The sequence below is a fragment of the Jaculus jaculus genome, chromosome 5 (assembly GCF_020740685.1).
Source record: "Jaculus jaculus isolate mJacJac1 chromosome 5, mJacJac1.mat.Y.cur, whole genome shotgun sequence".
NCBI classification, from domain to species: domain Eukaryota; kingdom Metazoa; phylum Chordata; class Mammalia; order Rodentia; family Dipodidae; genus Jaculus; species Jaculus jaculus.
Genome location: NC_059106.1, coordinates 165082912 through 165097150, shown reverse-complemented (window position 1 = coordinate 165097150; position 14239 = coordinate 165082912). Strand labels below are relative to the sequence as shown.

Sequence of the window (14239 nt, the reverse complement as noted above, 5' to 3'; positions counted from 1 at the left end):
AATACAGAGCCCTGAAAGGTGTCCGAGCCCGTGAGGTAGTGCTTGCTCACTCACGAGGGAGGCCTGTTCATGGTGTGGAACCCCCATGAGAAACACTGACTTCCCACAGAGTCTCCATTTTCTTCCCTGCTACATCCACATATGCGTTTTGCTCAGCTGGGGCCGCGTCATTCCTCCATGCCATGCGTCAGTCCTTTCACATCCCCAACGTGCCATGGTGTTCCTTCATCTCCTCCTCCAGGCAGAGGTTCTTGCTCGGGACCCTCTGCATGAGGGGGCGTGGAAGCTCCTTGTAATGTCACTATTTTTCTTCATCTAGGCTTCTTGTATACAACAATCCAGCTCTGACCAGGAGGCTGGTCATTGCACATAGTCTGTCAGTCCTAGCACACACGAGAACTTTCTAGTCTATCATGCTATTCCTTTGCTTTCTGAAGGTTCCATACAGCCCTGGGATGGGAAGCTTGCTAAGGACCAATGTGGGGCATCTGGCAGGGGCTTGGAAGAGAGCCCCTTCTGGGCCCAGAGGTGAGCCCTGCAGAGGAGTCCGGCTGAGCAGCCCTGTAGGGGCACAGACACACAGACAGACAGACACACAGACACACAGACAGCTCAGCCTCATGTGTTTTCAGTCACTTATTTATTTGCTTTGAGATTTTCTTCCTTCCTAGAAACCACTGTGACCACACTGACACAGGCCTTTCTTACCCAAAAGCCAGCCTTGCAGAATGTTTGAATAACCTTACAAACATAGAAATTGTATGTAGAGTTTAGAAACTAGAAAAAAATGCTGTAAGTCAACACCTCTTCACCCCAGAGACAGTGCCAACGACAACAGACCTAAGACACAAGTACATCTGAGTGACATTTTGATGACAGTTCATCTAAAACTTCCTTGGTAAGCCAATGAGTTTCTTTTACCTACTTACATGGATTAGGGGCTGTTTATAGGAGTCATCTCCAAACAGTATCATTGTCTTGCCAACCAAGGGCCAGGGACCATTGAGGAAGAGGGGAAGAAAGACTGTAAGAGCCTCAGGGTGGGTGGGAATAGCCTGAGATGCCATGTTCCTCCTCCCATCCCTGCAGAGACTGACCGAGGCCTCTTGGTCCCCACAACGAATACCAATATTCCCATCCAAGACCCTCAGCAGATTTGGGACAGGGGAGAGGGAGTCTATGTGTGCAACCTTTTTATTAAAAAAATTAATAGGGCTGGAGAGATGGCTTAGCAGTTTAGGCGTTTGCCTATGAAGCCTAAGGACCCTTGTTCAACTCTCCAGATCCCATGTAAGCCAGACACACAAAGGTGAGGCACGCACAAGGTCACATGTGACCAGTGGGTGGCACAAGCATCTGGTGCTCGATTTCAGTGGCTGAGGCCCTGGCATATCAATTTTCTCTCCTTCACTCTCCAAAAAAAATAATAAAAAAAGCCAGACGTGGTGGCATATGCCTTTAATCCCAGCACTCAGGAGGCAGAGGTAGGAGGATTGCTGTGAATTCAAGGCCACCCTGAGACTAATGAATTCCAGGTCAGCCTGAGCTAGAGTGAAACCCCACATCAAAAATAATAGTAGTAATAATAATAATCATTAAAAAATCAATCAATAAAAAGTCCCACCCCAACATGGGTAATGGCCCCACAAAAGCTGCATAGATGGATCCCTCCTCAGACAACCTCTACCTCACATCTGCTCTGGGGCTTCCCAAGGCCACGTGCAGCTGGGAGGGGGGCTGCGGGGGCGGCAGCAAGGAGCAGCTGGACTCTCAGGCGAGGTCTAGTGCCTTCTTCCAACTTCTTCTACCAGGGAATTTAGCAGGTCTGACCTTGTGAGGGTCTCTCGCTAGAAATCACAGCTGTTCCAGTTTTTTTTTTTTTAATTTAATTTATTAGTTTTCTTTTCAGTAAATACAGGCAGTTTGGTACCATTATTTAGGCTCATCTGTGATCTACCCCCTCCCATTAGACCCTCCTTGTTAATGAAAATGGGTCGTGCATTGTGGAGTTAGCCCCCAGTTATTAGTATGATAAATGTCTCTGAAAATCATGACCCAACATGTAACTCTGACATTCTTTCCGCCCCCTGTTCCCCAAGATTTCCCTGAGCCATGTTGGGTTCATTTTTGGTCTGCTTCAGTGCTGAGGTGTTGGGGGCCTCTGAGGCTCTGGCTCTCTGATTTGGTAGGAGTTGATTTTTCTCTGCGTTGATCTCCTTCCCCCTTGTGCTGGTATCCGGTTCACAGGAAAACATCACCCTTGCTTATTTCGCCAGTTGTCCTTAGTTTCAGTTGGGCCCCTTCTGAGGTATGTTGGGGCAGCTCTCTTCTTAGGATCTGCATCTATCTTTTTTTCCCTTGTTGTTTGTAGTGCAGCTAGGCGGTCGCCATCTTGACCGGAAACTGTTCCAGTTTTTTCAAGGTAGGGTCTTGCTTGATCTGGAATTGACTATGTCATTTCAGAGTGGCCTAAAACTCACAGCAATCCTCCTGCCTCTGTCTCCTAAGTGTTAGGACCAAAGGCAGGTGCCACCCCTGCCATGCCGGGCTGCTGTTATTTCTGATGGCGATGGCCGTGTCGTGCCTGGAGCACAGTGTTTAAGGAGCGAAGCAAACCCCCAGGTGAACGAGCGTTCCCTGCGTGGCTGCCCTTCCGATCACAGACACCTGCCTGCGGGAGATGCCAGTGGCTGGATACGAAGACAGAAGGCGGTCTTCAGGCTCTGGATATGGGTGGGCACAGGGTGGGGCTCACTGCTGGGTTGGTAAGGGTTTGGCACCCATGGGTATAAGGTTTGTGAGTGACCAAAGACCATGCAGGACCACTCTGAAGCAGGGAAAAAGCTGTTTATTGGGGCTTAAGCTGCCGGGCTGTCTCAGTGGAGAAAGAACAGCCAGTGTTGACTCTGGATAGTCTTTAAAAAAAAAAATTATTTATCTTATTTATTTGAGAGAGAGAGAGGGAAAGGCAGAGAGAAAGAGAATTGGTGTGCCAGGACCTCCAGCCACTGCAAACGAACTCCAGACATGTGCACCTCCTTGTGCATCTGGCTTACCAGAGTCCTTAGGCTTCATATGCAAATGCCTTAACTGCTATGCCATTTCCCCAGCCCTAGTTTTGGTTTTTATAGAGTTTTTCTTTTTGGGAGGGGGATGCAGAAGACAAAGGATGGGAATGCAGGAAACAGCAGGGACTAGACGCTAGATAGTCAGAGGGACAGAGATCAAAGGATCAAGAGAGGAGCCAGGTTGTCTGTAAGACAAAATCAGCAGGAAACTATGGCTGAGGACATTGTCAAACCAGGGGAGTGGAGGTTAGGTAATGTAAACACCCGAAGTCACCTACACCTGGCTGCTGTTTGTCTTGTCCTTTGTTTCACCTCCATCTTGGGACTCTTGTACTACCTAACATGTGGGGATCTGGGCAGGATGAGAAGGAAGCCTGGGGTAGGTGCGCTGGAGACCCAGCATTGCATCTCAGCTTCCCAGGTTGCAGACTTAGAGCCAGGGCCCTGAGGGCTGTGCCCTGGTGCAGCTCACAGGAGGAAACTTGCCCCGCCTGGGACTCTGGTAGCAAGGAAAAGACCCCACAAGTCTAGGGTACCCTTACTCTCAACTGACTGGCTTCCCATGACTCCATTAGCCGCCCTAACCCCCTTTCCACTCCCTGCCCTTGCTCTTCCGTCCTTCCCCCATCCTCTCCTCATTTCTTAGGGCTTTTCTGGGCTTGTGACACCCATGAGGTGGACAAAGTCTCTCTTGGGAACTACAAGCCCATAGCTCTGGCTCCTTGCTGCCTGGTGAGTTTGATAGCAAGTCATCATCCCAAGGTGACTATGGGGGGCCTCCTGCCATCAGAAATTTTGGATACTTCTGAAAATCCCTCCGTAGCCATAGGACAGGTGTGGGAATTCCTCCAGCCTTATAGTCATTTGTCCCCATTGCACTGCACGTCCTCTGGAGCCCAGATGCAATCTAAACAGGGTGGGGCAGTGATAAGACTAAAACCCTCTCCCCATGGAGCTTTCACTCTTACTCCAGGGGCACACCCAAGGCTGAAAGTGTTTCTTCACAAAGGGTGTGAGCAGTAACAGGCCATTCAACCACACACTCAGCACCGACAACAGTCTGATGGCCAGGCCAATGGCAGCAGAGCCCCTGTCCCTGAAAATACTTTTTGGAGAGAGAGAGAGTTGGCTCACTGGGGCCCTGGGCCTCAGCCAATACAATTGAACTCCAGATGCTTGCACCACCTAGTGGGCATGTGAGACCTTGCACTTGCCTCACCTTTGTGTGTCTGGCTAATGTGGGATCTGGAGAGTCAAACATCGGTTCTTAGGCTTCGCAGACTAGCACCTTAACTTCTAAGCCATCTCTCCATCCCCCCTGAAAATGCTCATACTTTGTCTATTGGGTTGTCTGTTTATGTCTATATTAAATTCCTACTGGGGCCGCCATCTGCCCACTGCCTCCCACCCAGAAGTTGCCCCTGGAGTCACTGTATTGGAAATGGGTCAGGGTGACCGGCTGGGGAGGCAAGGGGTTGCTGGACAGTTCATGGTGGCAGCTTGTCATCTCTAGGCCTTCCTGTCACCTGTCTGTAGGTACTGTCAAGGCAGCAGTCTTCATCTTTGCCTCCCTTTGCGCCTGGTATTCTGGGTATCTGCTTGCGGAGCTCATCCCTGACGTGCCCCTGTCTAGAACCCTCTACAAAATCCGCAGCATTGGCGAGAGACCTGTCCTCAAAGGTGAGTAACGGGCTGGGCTCTGTACTGGTCAGCAGGAGCCTGAGCAGACTGCATGGGGAAGAGGAGGGAGAGGAGGAGGAGGAGGAAAAGAAGGAGCAGGAGGGGCTCCTCAGATAGTCACGTGCATGCAGGCCCCACACAGTCCTGAGGCCGGTGCCCTTGAGCGTGCTCCTTGGGAGATGTGACCAGTCTGCCCTCAGGTTGCCCCGCCGCGACCTTACTCCTGCATCCTGACCTTGAACTCTTTAGGTCCTGAGGTTTAGGTTTTTCCCCTGTGAAACACACAGGGATAAGAGTCCTAAACTCTGGAATCATCTGCTCTGAAGGACTATGCCTATGCAGCCCTGTCCTGGGAAGACGAAGCCAGTGATTGGACAGGCGCTAATGGGGCACAGAGCAAACACTTGACGCTGGCATCCAGCCGCTGACCGTGTCCAGCTCTGTGGTGCGCGCTCTGTCCTCACGCCTCTGTGTTCTCTTCCGAGTCGTTTAGGAGCAGACTCCAGAGCTCACTTCCACACAGCTCAGGCCCTGCCGTATCGCTGCCCTGCTCTCCCCTTCCCGAGGTGGACCCTGCAGCCTGGAGCATCCGCCTCTTAGCCCAGTGGCCCTGCTTTGGGCACAGTCTGGGGCAGAGGAGGTGGGAGCAAGGCCATCAAGCAAAAGCAAAGGAGCACATGCCAGTTGGAAGGGGATGTCAGGGACAACCTCTGAGGGGACAGCCAAGCAGCAGCCTCCATACAGCAGGGCCAAGCCATTCCCATGGCCCAGAGCTGGGTCGAAGTATGCTTTGGAGTCTGGCCCTAAAGTACTCAGAACACCGTAAAGGCGGAGGTCAAGTGCCCGCAGGTGTGGCACCTGATGACAGTACGTTTTCTGATTGGGCAGTGATCTCACTGGGTAATTCTCATTCCCAATATCAACGTCACTTACAGCAGTCATTCTCGGAAAGAGCAATTTATTTCAAAAGGAAATGGCTGTTGTCAAAGTCTGCTTATCACTGAATGCAGAGGTGTTTATTGACGTCTTCCTTTCCATGTCTTCAAGGTTCATCTTTTGCTTCTAAGGCTCTCACTTGGCTAACGTAGAGCCCAAATCTTTATGTACAATTAGGAAATAGAAAAAAGAACTTTATCTGTAGAATGCACTGAGTGGGAATATTTGTAATACATGGAGAAAAGAGAATAAAGTATCATCATGAGATTCCATTAAAATTAAATTGGAGCGGGGCATGGTGGCGCACGCCTTTACTCCCAGCACTCCAGAAGCAAAGGTAGGAGGATTTCCATGAGTTAAAGCTCAGCCTGAGACTACATAGTGGATTCCAGGTCAGCCTGGACTAGAGGGAGATCCTTCCTTGAAAAACCAAACAAACCAAAAAAAAAAAAAAAAAAAAAAATTAAATTGGATACTCCTTAGGGCACTAAAGTAGTTCAGTCTCCTTTAAAAAAAGAAATTCCCTAGAAGCCCATTCTGGGTATTTTTGTGTTGGTTGTTTTCTTGGCAGGGTCTCCTTAAGTTGTCTAGCCTGACCTTGAATTTGACCCTCCAGCCAGTCTCCCAAGTGTCAGGAGTGTGCCTGGAAGCCAGTGCATTTCCAACATAGAAATAAAATCAAAAAAATAAATTTGTTCAAATATAAAAACTAGGTAATGAATTTTAAAAAGTCTTTAGTAGGGGCTGGAGAGATGGCTTAGCAGTTAAAGTGCTTGCCTGCAAAGCCAAAGGACCCAGGTTCAGTTTCCCAGGCAGGACCCATGTAAGCCAGATGCACAAGGGGGTGAAGGCATCTGCAGTTCATTTGCAGTGCCTAGAGGCTTTGGCATACCCATTCAATCTCTACTGCCTATTTCTCTCTCTCAAATAACTAAGTAAAATAAAAATAAACACTTTTTTAAAAAAGTCTTTTTTCTGTGTTTTGTTTTTGGAGGTAGGGTGTCACTCCAGCTCAGGCTGACCTGGAATTCACTATGTAGTCTTAGGGTAGCCTCAAACTCTTGGTGATCCTCCTACCTCTGCCACCCTAGTTCTGGGATTAAAGGCATGCACCACCATGCCTGGCTGAAAAAAAAGTCTTTAATAAAAGCTATTTCTTTTCACATCAATTAATTAACTTTAGTCACACACCACCCCAAATAGGCCTAATTGCTGACAATGGAAGCTAGGCAAGGTGGGGCTTGATTAGTTCTTGGAAGGGAGGGGAGGTGTCTCGTAGGAAGTGACTCTTACTAGGGTGTTTTTTTAAAAGCAATTTCTGTTTTTAAAAAGATACATTTTATTTATTTATTTGAGAGAGAGAGAGGGAGGGAGGATGGGTGTGCCAGGGCCTCCAGCCACTGCAAACGAACTCCAGACACAGGTGCCACCATGTGCATCTGGCTTACGTGGGACCTGGAGAATCGAACCAGGATCCTTTGGCTTTGCAGGCAAACACTTTAACTGCTAAGCCATCTCCCCAGCCCTGGATGTTTTGTTTTCATTAAGGCTTCTGCGTGGCCTTTGCCTGTGGCTCACCTCTTCCCGGGATGTGTGCTGAGGAGGAGCCCAGTGTTACCTGTACTGGGCCTGTCTTGACACACACTCTGTGTCCTGGGGACAGAGTTTCTGAAGCTCAGCTTGGTTGTTAACAGGGTCCTCAGCTGGCCTGCAGTGTCTGCCACCCTCTGGAGTATCCCGGAGACAGTGGATACTCAGGTGGCTACAGCCACAGCGGAGGAGTCCTGGCCTAAAACCTGTCATTGGGAGGGAAGCCCGGGTCTGCTGGGGACCGAGTGTGGGGTGGCTGGGACTCACACAGCTGAGAATGAAGAGCCCACTGTCCATAGGCCCACCAGTCTGTGGCCAGATATTTGGTGTGGGTGTCCCCTGCATCTTGGTGGGGAGCAGGTGATCCTGTGCAGCCGTCATGGCCACAGCCTCTCAGGTCCTTCCTGGGGCTGCCACATCTCCCTCTTCAACAGGCCTGAAAGACCAGGGCTCCCTGATATTGCTTAAGGGTCAAGGATGGAGGTCAAGGCCTGGAACCAGCACAGAAATAATAGAATAATAGAATATAATAGGATAATAATAGAATAATAGAAACTCTATTAACTCTTCACTCAGGCTGGGGGACTCTGAGGCTGTCCAGAAGATGTTTGTCTAATGTCCACTCGTGTCCTCCTCCACACACAAGGGGGCAACCAACATTTTTTATCAGAACCCCAGGGCCAAGAATGAACATGTTGAAGTGGGTCCAAGGTATTGAAACGAGCCACTAATGCCAGTACCTGAAACCATGAGCTCACACTGGCTGGAAGCTGCTATGATTCTGAGAACATATATATGAATCCCTGGTCCCTAGAATCCCTCCTTCCTTGGCAGGTGCCCTGGGTTCTGTCGGGAGATGACCATGGCAGTCATTTATGAGACAGTCACAAGGCGCTTCAGGTCAGGCCCGGACAGGTGGGTATGGGGGCACCCCCATTGCCAGACTCTCCATGCAGGACACAGTTGGGAGGGTCCCGCTGGGATCTTCACAGCACAGTGAAGGTCGTCATCACAGGAAAGCCATTTGAAATAATCCCTGAAGGGTACCAAAGGGTGGTCCATTTTATACCTTTAAATGTTGAGTTTCTGGGTTCAAGTGGCCTTTTGGGTAGATTAGGATCAAGGTGGTCTACCAACCAGAAGAAGTCCCAACGGCTGGCATCACTTGAGGGGCTCCGTCTGATTCTCAGGAGATGATGTCTCCTGCTCCAGGGTGCAGCCTCGCCATCACAGACAATGACCATCATGGGGCGGTGGGGGTGGGGAGGTCCTGTCTTGTGAGGTTCTGTTGTGCTCAGAATCCACAGAGGCTGCTGGCTTAGGTCAATGACTTATCTCAGCACCTTCACCTGGGAAGGGGTTGGAATGGGTTAGATAGACACTCCTTACATGCCTGTGTGCTGAGGCAAGCCGGTGACTCAAAGTCAAGGTGACAGACGCGGAGTGGGCTTCGTCCTGCTGGAGTTGTTTGTGGCCCAAGTGAGGAGTCAGCGATTTGTACAAAAGCAGCTTCTAAGTGCTGCTCCAATTCAACTTTGTGTGTGTGTGTGTGTGTGTTGCACACACATATTTGCACGGGGGTGTTCCTGTGTATATATGTATGCAGGTGTGTGCATTCACGTGTGTGCATTCAGTGTGTGCGTGCATGGGGAGGCCAGAGGACAGCCTCGAGTGTCACCCTGAGGTGCTGTCCACCTGTTTGTAAAAGCTTTCCATCCTGGCACTCTCCACGTGGGCTAGAGTGGCCAGCAGACCCCAGGGGCCCTCCTCTTTTCTCTGTCCTCCCAAACTCTCCAGTGCTGGGATTTTTCGGTGGGTTCTGGGGATTGAACTCAGGTCCTCTAGCTTGCAAGGCAGGTACTTTACTGACTGAGCCACGTCCTTAACCCCCAGTTCCTCTCTTCTCCCCCCAAAATTGGTTATTTAGTTTTGCCTTTTGCTATGTAACTGTCACAGCACCTGACTTTCCAGGAACCCTGAAACATCTGCAAGAGGAAGCCCACTGGAAAAATCTGTGGGCAAATCCAAGTTTTAACATTACAGTCCTATGAAAAAGTAACCAAGGGAGTTTTAAAACATGTATTTATTTATTTATTTTTGAGAAGAGAGAGAGATTAAGAGCACCAAGGCTTCTAGTTACTGAAAACAAATTCCAGGTACATAGGCCCCTTTGTGTATCTGGCTTCATATGGGTACTGGGAAATTGAATCCAGGTGCCAGGCTTTGCAAACAAACAGCTTTAACCACCAAGCAAGCTCCCCAAGCCCCAGGGGAGTTTGTAATGTAAGAAAGTCTGCATTAAAACATATTATCTCTTACAGCATTATGGAAATTTTCTTCTAGTGCTTTATGAATCTTACCCCAAGGAGTGTTTCAGATATCTGTATGCAACCAGTTGGCAAGGATTACTAGAAACACTATAATTCAGACCTGAGGGGTAGCCTGCAGGAATGGCTGTGGGATACAGTGCAACGGACACCCCGGAGTTGGTGTTCCCCCTGAAGACTGCTCTCTGTTCCGTCTGTTCTTCACTTGTCACTTCCTCCGGTGCCTTTGTCTGGCCCACATTGCTGACCGGGGGCAGCTGGATCCTGGGAGAAGCCAGGCCTGCCAGGGACCTCCAGCTTCCCAATTCTGTTTCCTCCTCGGGGTGTGTGTTTGTCTTGTCCCCCCATTGCCGAGTGTCGGTACTGCTGCTGCAGCTACGCCTCCTCCTTCCCCTCCTCACTCTAAGACCCCACACTTGCCCCACCTTGGGCAAAAGCTTAGCAGGGGCCACACCAACACTGTGTCCATGGGTGGCAAGCTGTGGGTACCTGTGTCCTCTGGGGGCCTGGCCACAGTCCCCCCGAAGGCACCCAGGCAACTGAGGTGGGTGAGTGAGTAAAAGACTGTCGGGAGGAGTTTTGGTGAACAGCTCTCTCAGTTTATTGCCAGGAAAAATGGGTATATAAGCATCTGAGGGTGTGGAGAGGGTCCTAAGGGGACTGGATTTACAAGGTTCCTATGGGAACATTCATTCCAGCAAGTAGGCCATAGGTCACAGGGCTATGGGCAGAGCCTAAATTCAGGTGTGCTGAGCTTGGAGAGGGAGTGGCCTCCTGTAGCCTGGGGGTCTTTAGCCATGCCTGGAAGCTCAGGCCCCTCTCCTGAAGGCTCCAGCCTGTGCCTGGCAATGCCTGACAGCCACCCAGCCCCCTTGCTCCCCAACCCCTGGCTGCGGGAAGAGTTTGGTGCCTCTGCATAGTAGAGGCCCAAGCCTACTGAGCAGTGTTGCCCGGCTTCCGGCTCCCACTGCACTCAGAGGCACGAGGCCTTTTGTAGCCAGCACTTTGGGTGGCCTGTGGCTCTCTCCATTTCTGACACCACGCTCCCGCTGGAAGCCTGAGGGGCTGGGTGACTGCGATGCTGTAGGCAGAGAGCCCGGCTTTTGTATGTCTTGCCCACCTTGAAGGATGGAATTTTATCACCCCTTGCTCAGATAACTTCTGGTGTGCCTCCAAAACCCTCTGGGGTATCTTCCTCATTCATGGGGAGAAACGTGTTTGGTCTCCCAAATCAGGAAGTTTCTTTAAAAGACAGAATCTTGGACCCCATTCCAGGAAATTAAAAAAATCCCATGGCCTAGGGTAGGGTCTAGCAATCCTTACTTGTTTTGATTAGGTTGGCCTCATGGAGAGCTTGTAGCGGAAGGACGTTTTCATGGGCTGTTTTGGAGTTCGGGAGACAGACCTGACTGAGCAGCCCGCCTCCCGCGCCAAGCTCTCTGCTTTATCTGCACTCGGCCTGGCAGGGACCCGTCGGTCCTGGTGGTGGCAGTGTTCATGTGCGCCGGGAGCTCTGCTCTGAAGTGTCTGTGTGGACTTCAGCTGTGGTTAGCTTGCAAGGAAGGAGTTTCAGCGGAGTGCTGAGGCTGTGAGGCCCTTGGTGACCCTGGGGGAGATGGGCAGTGGAGGGAGCCGTTCGCCAGCCGTGTGGGGATCTTGGCTTGAGGAGGAAGCCACTTCAGTCACATAGTAATCAGGAATTGTGCGCCTAGGGTTATGGGGGGGAGGGCTCCCAGAGTCGTGACCTGTGGGAAAAGATAACCGCCTATGGGTTCTCCGCCCACTCCCAGGCTCTTCAAGAAAACCAGTGTCCTTCTCTTGTCGCCTTAGTCACTATAACCGTGCTGCAGTCAGGCCTGCACTGCTGGTAGAAAACACCCAACCAAGAGCAGCTTGTGGAAAATGAGGTTTATTTTGGCTTACAGGCTTGAGGGGAAGCTCCATGATGGCAGGGAAAATGATGACATGAGCAGAGGGTGGACATCACCCCCTGGCCCACATAAGGTGGACAATAGCAACAGGAGAGTGTGCCAAACACTGGCATGGGGAAATTGGCTATAACACCCATAAGCCCACTCCCAACAGTACACTCCCTCCATGAGGTGTTAATTCCCAAATCTCCATCAGCTGGGAACCTAGCATTCAGGACACCTGAGTTTATGGAGAACATCTGAATCAAACCACCATATTCCATCCCTGGCCCTCATACATGATGTAAAATATAATGCATTTAGTCCAACTTTAAAAGTCCCCATAGTTTTATCAGTTCCAATGATGTTCATACATCCTCATAGTCCAAGATCTTTTAACTGAGCCATTATACCAAAAAGTAACCTCAAAAAACCCATAATGGCACAGAATAAACATTCACACTATAAAAGATGGCATCAGGCATAGCAAAGAAATATTTAACCAATACAAGATTTAAAACAACCAGGGCAAACATCAAACTCTAGCTTCAAGTCCAACAACTTTAGCCAGTGACAAATCTCCAAGTTCAATAATTCTAACCAGCAAGTCTCTGGAGTTCCAATTCGGCCCCTTAAGCTAGGCTGCTCACAGTCCTGGAAAACTTCATCCAGGAGGCATTAATTCCCAAATCTCCATCAGGTGGGAACCTAGCATTCAGAACACTGAAGTTTATGGGGGACAGCGTGGGCATGTGATGGTGTGCCAAGGAGTCCGGAACTGGGCAGGAGGATGTCCTGCAACCACTCATAGGCTCCTGCCTCCTTCCGGCCCAGGCAGGAGAACTGTCCGCAGGTGAACAGATGTTTGTACCCTCGAGTGGCGACTAGCCTACAATTCTACTGGCCCTGTCAGAGGAGGCAGTGGTGATCCACATGGTGTCCACACTCTAGTCCAGGCCTTTTGGTGTGAGTCCCGAGTCTGAGGTCCAGTGTCAGGCAGGTGACATCTTACCCAGGACTGTGCTTGCTCACTGGATCGGTCACCCCATCTGATCACTGGGTTCTAATCCCCAAGGCTGTGCCCTTCCCTTGTGACAAGCGGAGGAGAAACAAGGAACAACTGGTTAGAGCCCAGCAGGTGGCTGTCCTGACCTATCCCGGAGTCTCAAGACATGACATGCGTGTCTCTGGCAGTCAATGTCTGGGTTTCTTCCTGCCCCAGAGGGAAAAGCTGGAACCTGCCACCCCCATCTGGGAGACCTTCACAAGGCAGGGCTGTGTACACCTTGGGACTGTCATTTAGCTCATTGTCCCTTACCTGTTGGAGCCAGAGTCACCAGGAAAGAAAGGGAGGTGGGCGTTGCAGGAGGAGGCAGGGAGGGAGGCTTGACTAGCTGGCCTTTTGGCCTCACGTTTCTCTTTGTATTTGATGAGGGAGAGAGAGAGAGTGTGTGTGTTTCTGTGTGTGTGCGTGTATAGACATAACTGTGGACACACGTGCACGCAGGCATGTGAGCATCCATGTGGAGGCCAGAGGTTGATGCTGGCTGCTGTCCTCAATTGCTCTCCAACTTATTCTGTGAGAGACAGATTTTCTGATTTGAATCCAGAGCTCACTCATTTGCATAGACCAGCTAGCCAGCCAGCCGCAGGGATCCTCCTGTCTAGGCCTCTCTGGTGCTGGAATCACAGGCATAAGTCACCAGAGTTGGCATTTTACGTAGGTTCTGGGCATCTGAACGTAAGTCCTCATGCCTGCCCGACACATAATTTATTCAGTAAGCGTGCCAACCCCTCTTTTACACTTTTTTTTAAAAATTTTATTTATTTATTTATTTGAGAGCGACAGACACAGAGAGAAAGACAGATAGAGGGAGAGACAGAATGGGCGCGCCAGGGCTTCCAGCCTCTGCAAACGAACTCCAGACGCGTGCGCCCCCTTGTGCATCTGGCTAACGTGGGACCTGGGGAACCGAGCCTCAAACCAGGGTCCTTAGGCTTCACAGGCAAGCGCTTAACCGCTAAGCCATCTCTCCAGCCCCTCTTTTACACTTTTAAATAGATGTGAAATGAATTGACCTGAAAGCATTCACTGCTATTTTTAGAATGAAAAGTATGTTTTAAAATTAAATCTATTAGTTAAAATATGCTCACATGGTTAAACTATAACAGATATATTTTTATACAACTTTCTGGCATTTTTGGAAAGAAATGCTCTTATTGCTCCTTCTTGCTACTTAAGGGTCTAACATCTAATTTAACTTCTCTTTGTTTCCTTAGTTGCTTTGGGGGGGTTACTGAGTTCAGCATGTGGCTTGCTGTGGGAGGTAGGGTCCTGGCTGGCCAGTGGTGGGCAACCATCGGGCCCCACTCTCACAGTGGTGCAGGCTTAGCTGCCCAGTTCCTGGTGATCTTTCTCTCCTGTTCTTTGTGAGGTTCTCAGACTCTGCTGCCTTCACTGCAAACACCAACGACCATTTCTGGTCTCTCCTCCTGCCTCCGGTACTAACTGGCCGACCTGCTGTTGTCCTAAGTATCTGTCTTGGGACTGAGCCGGCGTAAGATGGCGGCGGGGCTTCTCTTTGCATCGCCCTTTGGAGTGGGGGGCTCGGGGTAACACAGCACACTTGTGTTCAGGCATGGGTTGAAGTCCCCTGCTTCAGCCGCAGGGACTCTGCATTCAGTTCTCTTCTGTAGGGCTGTGAGGAAGGGCAAGAAGGTGGGGAGG

The 14239-nt window shown here is 50.3% G+C and overlaps 1 protein-coding gene across 1 annotated transcript in view; it reads left to right on the top strand.

Moving 5' to 3' along the window:
* The first annotated feature begins 3279 nt into the window (after positions 1–3279).
* Positions 3280–14239, top strand: part of Fam3b (FAM3 metabolism regulating signaling molecule B) — a 29164-nt gene continuing 18204 nt past the window's right edge. The window contains exons 1-2 of the mRNA XM_045149209.1: positions 3280–3319; positions 4605–4748. Coding sequence (XP_045005144.1) covers positions 3280–3319; positions 4605–4748 — 184 coding nt within the window. The remainder of the gene's footprint in view (positions 3320–4604; positions 4749–14239) is intronic.